This window comes from Oncorhynchus tshawytscha, linkage group LG15, assembly GCF_018296145.1.
Source record: "Oncorhynchus tshawytscha isolate Ot180627B linkage group LG15, Otsh_v2.0, whole genome shotgun sequence".
NCBI classification, from domain to species: domain Eukaryota; kingdom Metazoa; phylum Chordata; class Actinopteri; order Salmoniformes; family Salmonidae; genus Oncorhynchus; species Oncorhynchus tshawytscha.
The window spans coordinates 16,250,729-16,261,467 of record NC_056443.1 but is presented as its reverse complement, the minus strand read 5'-3'; the positions used below and the strand labels follow the sequence as shown (position 1 = coordinate 16,261,467).

General features: G+C 41.9%; 2 protein-coding genes across 7 annotated transcripts in view; one reads left to right on the top strand and one right to left on the bottom strand.

The window, feature by feature from the left end:
• The first annotated feature begins 458 nt into the window (after positions 1 to 458).
• On the top strand, positions 459 to 6,885 carry zgc:92429 (uncharacterized protein LOC445063 homolog). The gene is made up of 12 exons (XM_024373281.2): positions 459 to 733; positions 1,531 to 1,580; positions 1,688 to 1,744; positions 1,913 to 2,064; positions 2,137 to 2,240; positions 2,466 to 2,518; positions 3,438 to 3,508; positions 5,169 to 5,271; positions 5,460 to 5,579; positions 5,833 to 5,895; positions 6,137 to 6,278; positions 6,553 to 6,885. Exons 1-12 carry the CDS (start codon positions 670 to 672, stop codon positions 6,696 to 6,698), a joined length of 1,125 nt encoding a protein of 374 aa, XP_024229049.1. The 5' UTR covers positions 459 to 669; the 3' UTR covers positions 6,699 to 6,885.
• A 381-nt stretch (positions 6,886 to 7,266) lies between these two features.
• The window catches only part of si:dkey-172j4.3 (diacylglycerol kinase delta), a 109,304-nt gene continuing 105,831 nt past the window's right edge, over positions 7,267 to 10,739 (bottom strand). For all 6 annotated transcript variants that reach the window (XM_042298186.1, XM_042298183.1, XM_042298189.1 and 3 more), the window contains one exon: positions 7,267 to 10,297. In XM_042298186.1, the coding sequence (XP_042154120.1) occupies positions 10,223 to 10,297 (75 nt within the window). In that variant the 3' untranslated portion in view covers positions 7,267 to 10,222. The remainder of the gene's footprint in view (positions 10,298 to 10,739) is intronic.

The following is a 10,739-nucleotide window of genomic DNA, read 5'->3' as shown; positions in this document are numbered from 1 at the left end:
ACCCACAACCCTTGCGTTGCAAGCACCATTTTCTTACAACTGAGCCACATGGGACCCGTTAGTGTTAGAGGATACAGTTTGCAGCATGGTAAGCGGCTTATTCTGACGTTTCCCAAACGTTGTCCTCGGGACCCCAAAAGGTGTGCGTTTTTGTTTTTTGCCCGAACACTACACAGCAGATTCAAATGATCAAAGCTTGATGATATATTCAAATCAGCTGTGTAATGCTAGGGCAAAAACCAAAATGTGCACCCCTTTGGGAGACCCTTTCTTAGCCCCAACTACCATGCCTACACGTGTGCTTAGTGCAGTACACACACAGTGCAGTACACACACAGGCAGACAGACGGCCAGGACAGGAGAGGGGAATGCCAAGCCACTACTAGATAAGGACTGACAGCTGAAGAGAGAGAGGTGATGACTGGTGGCTATTTTTAAAATTCATTCAGCCAGGCCAAGCAGAGACCCCCCTCTTTCCTCTCTTAGTCCCCCTAGATCTCTCTCGTTCTTTCTCTCATTCCCTCGCTTCTCTTCTATCCAGGAGAAAGTTCTGGAAGACTGTGGGATTAAAGTTTCAAAGCCCCTCGAAGAGGAAAAAGAAGAGCGGGTTAGCGAAAGGAAAAGTTAGGTAGAAGAGTTACGAGAGGACAAACTAAATACTAAGCCAATATGGCACTTCTTTGCTACAACAAAGGCTGTGGAGAGAAGTTTGATGCTGACGAGAACAAAGACGGTAAAACCACTTGCTACTTTAACTCAAACACACGGTTTATTAGTCACTGTTATACTGCGATGGTACACAGGTTGGATTGAATGCACTGTAGACAATGACAGTTTATTAGTAATGAATAATATTATTTGGATTAAATGCATGTTGCAAATATTGCAAGGTATTTGAGTTTTCAGTGTATTGTAGACATACTGTTTTTGAATGGACAAATGTAGAGGGGATAATGTGTATTATGGTAATAGTTCATGTGTAATAGCATAGACTATCATAGTCTGACAGACCCCTTTGGGACAGAGGTGGGAATTGACAGGTGTTTTTAGCAGAACTGAAAGGGACAGTTTCGCAGACGAAGATTGATCCCATACTAATAGACTAAAACACATCTTCAGTTAAGCATCTTTGGGTCCAGAAAACTGGCCTAGTCATCTACACATTGGCATATCATGGAGAGATTCTGGATTGAGAGATTGTATTGTAGGCATGTGTGTGCAATTGTTGTGCTTGTGTGACAGATGTGCATATGAGAGAGACAGACACTGAGTGAAAGCATGCGCCGACATAATTTCCCACGTCTTTAGGTCACCGAGTAGAGGTCTCCTCTTCATAGCAACTGTTAGGTTAGTTAATGCCTTATATGGGCCCAACCCCCTCCCTCTTATGACCAGAACTCTTGACAGCTGTCTCTGGGAGACCCTGCTGATTGTGTGTGTGTGTGCCTGCTTGTCTGTGACAAGTTACAACGTTTGTGTCTGACAAATGCCAGCGCCAACAAGTACCTTTTGATGTTTCTCGCCCTCTAGATGCCTGTCTTCATCATCCAGGTGTTCCCATCTTCCACGATGCTCTGAAGGTATATCAATAAATAAACATTTGAGAAACTTACAGATGAGAATCAATAAATATGAAACTATCCTCACAGTACTTGATCAAATTGATAAACAACGCGTGTGTGTCCAGGGTTGGTCTTGTTGTAGGAAGAGAACCACAGACTTCTCTGAATTCCTTTCTATCAAGGTAAGGACCATGTGGGACCAACTGGGTTTGATGTCAAGACTGTTTTAACCCACTGAGCTGAAGCATATAGGCATTAGCTCAGGGAACAGTACTTATCAAGTTCTATTGCAGTAGTTCTCTGTCAGGGTACTCTGTACGCAGTATCCTGACATTACTTTTCTATTGTAGGGCTGCACCCAGGGGCGTCATAGTAACGAAAAGCCCCAGGAGCCTATGCAGCCGACAGTGACATCAGACAAGAATGGTGTGAGAAACAACAGAGAGGAGATAATTTACCAGGGGCCCAAATCAGCTGAGGCACTGCAGAAAGAGAGACCCAGGTAGGGTCAGCTTGCTCAGATGGCTGGTTAGGTGTTTATTTATTTAAATGATCGATCTATTGTCCTTTACAGTTCAGATGAGGATAAGACCAAACTGAAGCTGAAGGTGTCCGCCTCTCTGACTCAGGTTCTGGAGAAGATGGAAATCAGCAGCAAGGCAGAACTAAAAAAGAAAGGTGTGTGTGTGTGTGTGTGTGTGTATCCCTCCCATACCTTCTCTGTTTGGTATCCCTTTGTTGTTCAAATCATTGGTTTCTATATAATAGCAGTGCATTTCAATGCTTCTGTTGACTAACACCAATACTTCTCTGAAATATATTATTTTGAAACTACTTAGGTAGTATAACCTCCCCTGTCCTTCTGCCCCTTCCTCTCTTTATTTCTCTCTCTCTCGCCCACAGAGACTGCAGTTGTCATGCAGGGAACACGATGCAAGAACACAGGATGCAAAACAGTAGGTGTTTCTATTCATTTTTTATTCGTGCTTTTATTTATTTATTTCTCCCCAATTTCGTGATATGCAATTGGTAGTTAGTCTTGTCCCATCGTTGCAACTCCTACGGACTCAGGAGAAGCGAAGGTCGAGAGCCATAAGTCCTCCGAGACACGACCCCGCCCAAGCCGCACTGCTTCTTGACACACTGTTTGCTTAACCCGGAAGCTAGCCGCACCAGGAAACACTGTGCAGCTGACAACCGAAGTCAGCATGCATGCGCCCGGCCGCCACAAGGAGTCGCTAGAAAGCGATGGGACAAGGACATCCCAGCCGTTCAAACCCTCCCCTAACCCGGACCACACTGGGCCAATTGTGAGCCACCTCATGGGTCTCCCGGTCACGTCTGGCTGCAACACAGTCCGGGATCGAACCCGGGAGGCCATGTCTCTTTTGTGTGTCTGTGTATGCGTGTTTCTGCGTGTGCTCGTGTGTGTGTGTATGTTAGTGTGTGTTTCACAGAGAAGGGAGTAAAACATTTGATGTGCAGTAACTCCTGTCTTTGATAATGAATCTGTTGCATTCTGCTGATGTTAGGGTAACAGCCAGTCTCAGACAGTGTTAACTCTTTCCCGTAATTCAACAGTTTGTTCCAGAGCCTTATATTCTAGAGAGTTGGGTCGATTTACGAATGTTGAATATTGTTCCAATTCTAGACATTCAGTTGCATATCATTATTTAAATGTTAATAGGTAGCTAACATGGCTGCCATATAATGTTGTAGTATCATGTAAATGCATCACAATGCAGAAACCTCAATGTCCCAACTTTCTCATTAGAAAAATGTTGTCATCTTAAAATTGTTGTTAGCATGTTAGTTATCCCCCTACCTGAGAGGAGAATTCAGTAGATGATTGTTGTTTGTTGTTGTTGTTGACAGCAATACCAGGGCCCAGAGACCAACGGAGAGACCTGTACACACCACCCTGGAGCACCTGTCTTCCACGAGGGGTAAGATGAGGACTGTATTATACTTACAGCGCATTCTGAAAATATTTTATTTTACAATGGATTAAATAAATATTTTTTCCTAATCCATCTACACACAATACCCCATAATGACAAAGCGAAAACAGATTTTTCGAAATGTTTGCAAATATATTACAATTTAAAGGTGTTCAGATCCTTTGCTATGAGACTCAAAATTGAGCTCCGGTACAACCTGTTTCCATAGATCAACCTTGAGATGTTTCTACATTTTGATCGGAGTTCACCTGTGGTAAATTCAATTGATTGGACATGATTTGGAAAGGCACACACCTGTCTATATAAGGTCCCACAGTTGACAGTGCATGTCAGAGCAAAAACCAAGCCATTAGGTCGACGGAATTGTCCGTAGAACTCCGAGACAGAATTGTGTCGCGGCACAGCTCTGGGGAAGGGTACCAAAACATTTCTGCAGCATTGAAGGTCCCCAAGAACACAGTGGCCTCCATCATTCTTAAATGGAAGAAGTTTGGAACCACCAAGACTCTTACTAGAGCTGGTCGCCCGGCCAAACTGAGCAATCTGGGGAGGTGAGGTGACCAAAAACCCAAAAATCACTCTGACAGAGCTCCAGAGTTCCTCTGTTAAAATGGGAGACCCTTCCAGAAGGACAATCATGTCTGCAGCACTCCATTAATCAGGCCTTTATGGTAGAGTGGAATAAAGTCACCTAAAGAACTCTCAGACCATGAGAAACAAGATTCTCTGGTCTGATGAAACCAAGATTGAACTCTTTGGCCTGAATACCAAGCGTCACGTCTAGAGGAAACCTGGCATCATCCCTACGGTAAAGCATGTTGGTGGCAGCATCATGCTGTGGGGATGTTAAGAACTGGGAAACTACTCAGGATCGAGGGAAAGATGAACGGAGCGAAGTACAGAGAGATCCTTGATGGAAACCTGCTCCAGAGCGCTCAGGATCTCAGACTGGGGTGACGGTTCACCTTACAACAGGACAACAACCCTAAGCACACAGCCAAGACAACGCAGGGGTGGCTTCGGGACAAGTCTCCGAATGTCCTTGAGTGGCCCAGCCAGAGCCCAGACTTGAACCCGATCGAACATCTCTGGAGAGACCTGAAAATAGCTGTGCTACAACTCTATCCAACCTGACAGAGCTTGAGAGGATCTGCGGAGAAGAATGGGAGAAACTCCCCAAATACAGGCGTGCCAAGCTTGTAGTGTCATACCCAAGAAGACTCAAGGCTGTAATCGTTGCCAAAGGTGCTTCAACAAAGTACTGAGTAAAGGGTCTGAATACTTACGTAAATGTGATATTTTCGTTTTAAATGTAATACATTTGCAAAAAAATCTAAACCTGTTTTTGTTTTGTCGTTATGGGGTATTGTGTGTAGATTAATGAATTTTAAAAAACAGTTTAATCAGTTTTATAATGTAAAGTAACAAAATGTGGAAAAGTCGAGGGGTCTGAATACTTTCCGAATATACTGTGTCCATGCCTGTATTATACAATACTATTATATACTCTTCTACGTGTATAAGTACTAGAGCTGTTGCTGTGTAAAGACCATAGACTTTAATGCTGCTTTATTATAAGCATATGAAATGTAATATTAATGTAATACCATAGGTATAATACGGTGCTGTAATTCTAACCTTACAGGTATAAGTACTGGGGTTGTTGCTGTGTGAAGACCATAGACTTTAATGCTTTTCTGGATCAGAAGGGTTGTACCACTGGCAAACATCGCTGGGTCCAAAAAGTGGTCAGTGTTAGCCCTCCTCTCTCTCCTTTTCACCTTTTCTTAATGTCCGGGTTTCGTTCTGTAGCCAATTATGCCTGTTTTTTTTTAAACATGAAAATCACTTGGACATTTTGCTGTAAACAGTTAACTGTAAACTCTGGGGCTATTGCCTTTTCTCTCTCTTTCTCTCTGAATGTTTGTGTGTGCAGAACAATAAGAAGGTTGCGTGTAGACATGACTGGCACCAGACAGCCACACAGGTCTACGTGACCATCTATGCCAAGAACGCCAACCCTGAACTGTCCTACGTCGAGGCTAACCGCACAGTGGTAAGAACGGGCTACACACACACACACACACACACACGAACGCAGACATACAAGAACGCCAACCCTCAACTGTCCTCCGTCAAAGCAAATCGCAGAGTGGTAACACATACACACGCATATTGACTTTTGGCATATACACACATTGACTTATTCATATGTTGTTTTCCCGCTGGTGTTATGTGTAAGGTTGTTAATGATGATTAACATCTCTCTTTCTCTCTCTACCGCCCTGTCCCTATCTCTATTCCTGTAGCTGACCTGTCACATCCAGTTTGAGGACAACAAGATTTTCCATAAGGACTACCATCTGTGGGGGGTGAGCGGCAATGCTTTTCCTGTCTTCTTTTTTTATTATTATTATGATTTATTTTTTTACCTCTTGAATTGTTTCCAGCCTCTCTCTTTGTACTATACATTCCTCTTTCTTTCTTGCTTGTGTTTCTGTTTTCTATTTCCCTCTTCCTGTCTCTTTCGCCTTTCTCTCCCCTCTAAACACCAACCAACAACTATCCCCACCATAACCCTAACCTCATATCCCTCTTCCTCCTCTACTCTAGGTAGCGGATGTAGCCAACAGTGGGGTCAACATGGTTTCGTCTAAGGTGGAAGTGTCGCTCCGTAAGGCAGATGCTGTGGCCTGGGGAAAACTAGAGGACCCCAAGTTCAAACCAGAACCCGAACCCCAGGATCTGGACATGGGTACTGTAAACATCCCCCTTTATGTTGTTTTATCTTGTGATTATAAAGGAAGTGTTTGTTCGACCGGCAGGATGACAAAATACATTTAGGCATTGGGGTCAAAATAAATTAAGGTTAGGATTAAGATTAAGTTTAGGAACAATGGTTAGGTTAAAGGTTAGGGAAAGGCATAAACGTTAACATTGGGGGTTAGACACCGTCAATTTCTGCCAGGCTATACACTGCCATAATCAAAACATCGACTGGGTTCACAGTATTGCTCACTGTGTTACAGGTTACACCGATGAGGCCGACGACCCCAGTCAGTGGGACAGGGACATCGACGACGATGACATCAGTGATTCAGACGAGGAGTGGGAGAAACCGCAGATCATCCAGAATCCTCCAGAAGAGGATGAGATGCCCGTGTTAGAAGGCTAAATTGATTAGTTGATTGATTATGTCTGTGGTCCGTCAAGACGGTAACGGTCAAGAGGATGCTCTGACTGGCTGTGAGATTGAGTGTTGTTAGAGTACTTTATTGTCCATTTTCCTTAGTCTAAGGCCATGGTATGCCTGTAATATTGTTACTGGTTTTTAATTTATAAAGCAATTGTATTTGAATTTGTTTTATGTATTGATCTCTACTGTATTCACAGAAACAAATAAGGAATATCAACCTGTTATAGGTGAGTTTTCGTCTTCTGCCCTCTAGTACATATTAGGCCATTGTCATGCGACAGAAGTCAGTTATCAGACAAATCTGGGTCAGAGTCAATGTCCTAACATGGACACCGTACTCTGGTTTCATTGCAATTAAATAAGAAAGGCCTACCGTATTGAAAAGTCCATCTGTCCATTCTACATCATTCCTGTTTGAATGTGACTTGTTTGTGACGCTAAATGGGCCTGCTGTGCTGTGATATTCATTAGACAGATGGAGTTTCTCCTTTGTTTTAATGTGCGTTGTCACACTTGGGACACACACACACACACACACACACCCGACTCCAACAGCAATGGATACACTTTATTTCAGCCTCCTGCTAGCAGCCAGTGAATGCTGTCCCTCTCTCTGGGTTCTGGGACATGGATGATTGGCAATTGGATAGCACAAATAAATAGGCTTGGGCCTGAATTCAATCGAAGGCCTGCTGTCTCGAAGGGCGCAGCACGCTTAATATTGGCTGAAGCGTAAATGACCTTTAAAAGTCAAGTGCAGTATGCTTTTCGCCAACGCGCCTTTGATTGTAATCCGGGCTAAATTCACTGATGATAATCAATCATATGCAGTAAAACAGTAAAATCATAGCCTGCATGATTCCTGTCTTATTGGCAACAAACATTTATGTCGAGTAAACTGTCAAAATAACAGTTTGGCTCTGAGATGGAGCATAATGTATATCTATTTGGGAACACTCAAATCAAGTTCAATACATGATGAGTTCAAAGATTCACAATTCAAGATTTGATCACAATTCAAGATTACATTCAAGATTTGAATCACAATAACATCCTCCTTATCAATTGATACCATTAAATAGTATAATATACAACATCTTGACACTTAGGACTTCAAGGAATACTTTTTAGGCCCAAAGGCTGACCTTCCAGCCTGGTTGCAGAGATCAACCAGTACAACGAATTAACAGCACAAGATTATCATTATTAAACATCTTTGAACAAACAACGTGCAACATCGAGTCCAGCTTTGCGCATTGCACAGCAGAGTCCAGCCAGTGCGGTCTGTAGGGGTGCGTTCACAAAAACTTGCCGTCAAATACTGTTACACAACCGTGGCGTATTACATGTTACATACATGTTGTCCAACAAAACCGTTTCCAAGACTTTTCCTCTTGACTTGATCGTTAAGTCGTTGTTGCATTGTTCTCCATACCTCTCAGTACCTTGGCGATTGACCACTATATATGTTATGTCACACAAGATTTCGATACTGATATCCTAGCGTCGTGCCATAGACGCAACAACAGCCGCTAAGGAATCGTTGGCATAGCGTTGGAGTAACGGTGTCGCAACATTTTTCAGAATCCAGTCTTCCATGAGATTAGGATGTGTAAAGTGAGAACATTAGGGTTGAAAAATTCTGTAAACTTTCCCAAAATTCCTGGGTTTCCTGCGTATTCACTTCTGAAAATCCGGAAATGTTCCAACGGGATTTCTTGAAACCTGGTAATTTAGAAGAAATTACTGGAATTTTGCCACCCTGAGAGCATGTACAGTAGAACAACCCCTGACAAGTGAATAAACATTTAATATCTATTATGTGTATATATAATATACTTTAACATTCGTGTTTGGTTATATTTATATGTTACATATTAACACACACTGATCTCTGTATAGATGTGTCATAAATACAAGGGAGAGCGACCGTTTCCATAGCAATAAAAACACAAGTGAATGATCACTTTTACAACATACACGCACACGTCGCTCGCACACTCATTTTTTCTTTTGAGTTTCTCTCTGTAAAGTGCAAGGCAAGGTACAGTAAACTTTGAAATGAATGACACGCACACAGTGTCGTTTGCACACACACACACACACACACACACACACACAATCGTCATATGTCGTTTAAAACTTGGCACACGTGTACAGGTACATCACTAAAGCCTCTAGCAATAACAGCAGGACAAGCACGCTATTGGTACAGTAGGACAATCATAGCTAACACTTTATCTGGAAGGCTGATAATAAGCTGATTAATAAACACCATTACTTAACTATTAAATGACTAATACATAGCTTGTTCTGCATTGAATGAATTAAATACATGTTATTTTAACTTAATGATACAACTTAACTTATATCTCTTGTTCATGGTTTAACTATATATGACTCGGCATACTGGTCTTTGTAATATATATTATTTTCATCCGAAACTACTACTATTCATAAATGCATGAATAAAATGTATAGAACGATATAGTGGTTAACTATCTTAACAGTTTATAAGCTGTTTATAACCAGACCTTCAAAATAAAATGTTACTCAATTTCTCCAACGGAAAAAAGAAAATAAATCTCACTGCATTTATATTCCAGCGTAGGGGTAAGGGATGGTATAAGTATATCCCTAACCACAGACGTAGGATCAACTTTCCCTCCAAACCTAAGCATAACCATAAGGAGGGATAATGCAAACCTTAGACAGATCTTAGATCAGTGTCAATGGGCTACTTCATCCAACTTGGAAGGCATGCAGGGACACATTGAGGTCATCGTGGTTTAGATGTTACAGTAAGTACTGTAGTAGCTAGCCGTAGATATTACAGTGAGCACTGTAGTAGCTGGACATAAGATGCTACAGTACATATATTACAGATATTATGGTAAGTACTTTAGCAAGGCCAATATATTAGTACCATATTCTGTCCACATGTATTACATTCCTCAATATGAACCTTCAATAAAAACTTTTTCACATTTTTATGTCTCCAGTTCCTCAGGTGATAATAAGTTGGTGTTTTTCGTTATTGTTGATGTCCTCCAACAAAGATGTCCTCAAACTTCAGATTTCGAGGAAACTAAAAAGTCCCGAAAGTCAAGAGCGAAAAGAGGAAGGCTAGCCTAAACCCCAAAAAGAGGATGTATCTAAGAATAAAAACAAAATGTCCACTCCCGTCATGCAAAGGACAGCACCGCCTATGTAAGCACATTGCGTTGTCAATGAAACAAAATATGCTTAGAAACTCTTTCCTCATCTCTGATTGGCCACTTTGACTATCAAGAAGAACACGCCCACATCCCTGGTCAGCAGGTCAAACAGCACACCAAACGGTGATGCAATGCAAAGTTACGCCCCCTCGTTAAAAACAACTCCTCCCTGATTACAAAATGGAGAACATTGAATCAAGGGGGAGGTGATAGCTGAATGGGGAGGGTCATTGAATTGTTGAATAATTTATCCCCCCTCCGGTTGCCATAGTGACAGCTGTCTTCTTAAGCCTCCTCGTTAAGTTCCTCAATTGCCTGAAGGATCCGTCTCACATGCCCCACCTTTAATATCCCAAGATCCTGTGGGAGAGAGAGAGAGAGATGGACAATCAAAGTTTCTCCTTTTTACACAATGTTAATGAATGTTTAACTGTTTTTCAAAATCGTTAGTTTTCATCAACTTAATATAACTTTATCAACTTAAGTAACTTGTGCAGCTTTCAGGGGCGTCATGCACCCTAAAAATCTGAGGATGCAAAAATTATGTGAGGACGGTTGGGGGTGGTCCAGAAGGGGGCCCCTGTCCTTGCATTTTTTTAACACCTAAAACAGCCTTTTACTGAAATCTAGAGCCAAAGTCATTAAGCTATGTCAAAAACAACAACAAAAATCTGCATATCTAAGTATACCTCGAGCCGTCTGTATCTTAAACTATATACACTTCTCTGTATCTCGGCTAAAATCTGGGTAAAAGATTGAAAGGAATGTGAGTCTTATTCAGTACATTTAGTTATTGCTTGCT

What these genes read in the sequence shown, in the direction of transcription:
- zgc:92429 (XM_024373281.2), top strand. Translation starts at nt 670, where the DNA reads ATGGCACTTCTTTGCTACAACAAAGGCTGTGGAGAGAAGTTTGATGCT. An exon ending in CTGAATTCCTTTCTATCAAG is followed by an intron (nt 1,745 to 1,912) that starts GTAAGGACCATG and finishes TTTCTATTGTAG; the next exon opens with GGCTGCACCCAGGGGCGTCA. An exon ending in CTGCAGAAAGAGAGACCCAG is followed by an intron (nt 2,065 to 2,136) that starts GTAGGGTCAGCT and finishes TGTCCTTTACAG; the next exon opens with TTCAGATGAGGATAAGACCA.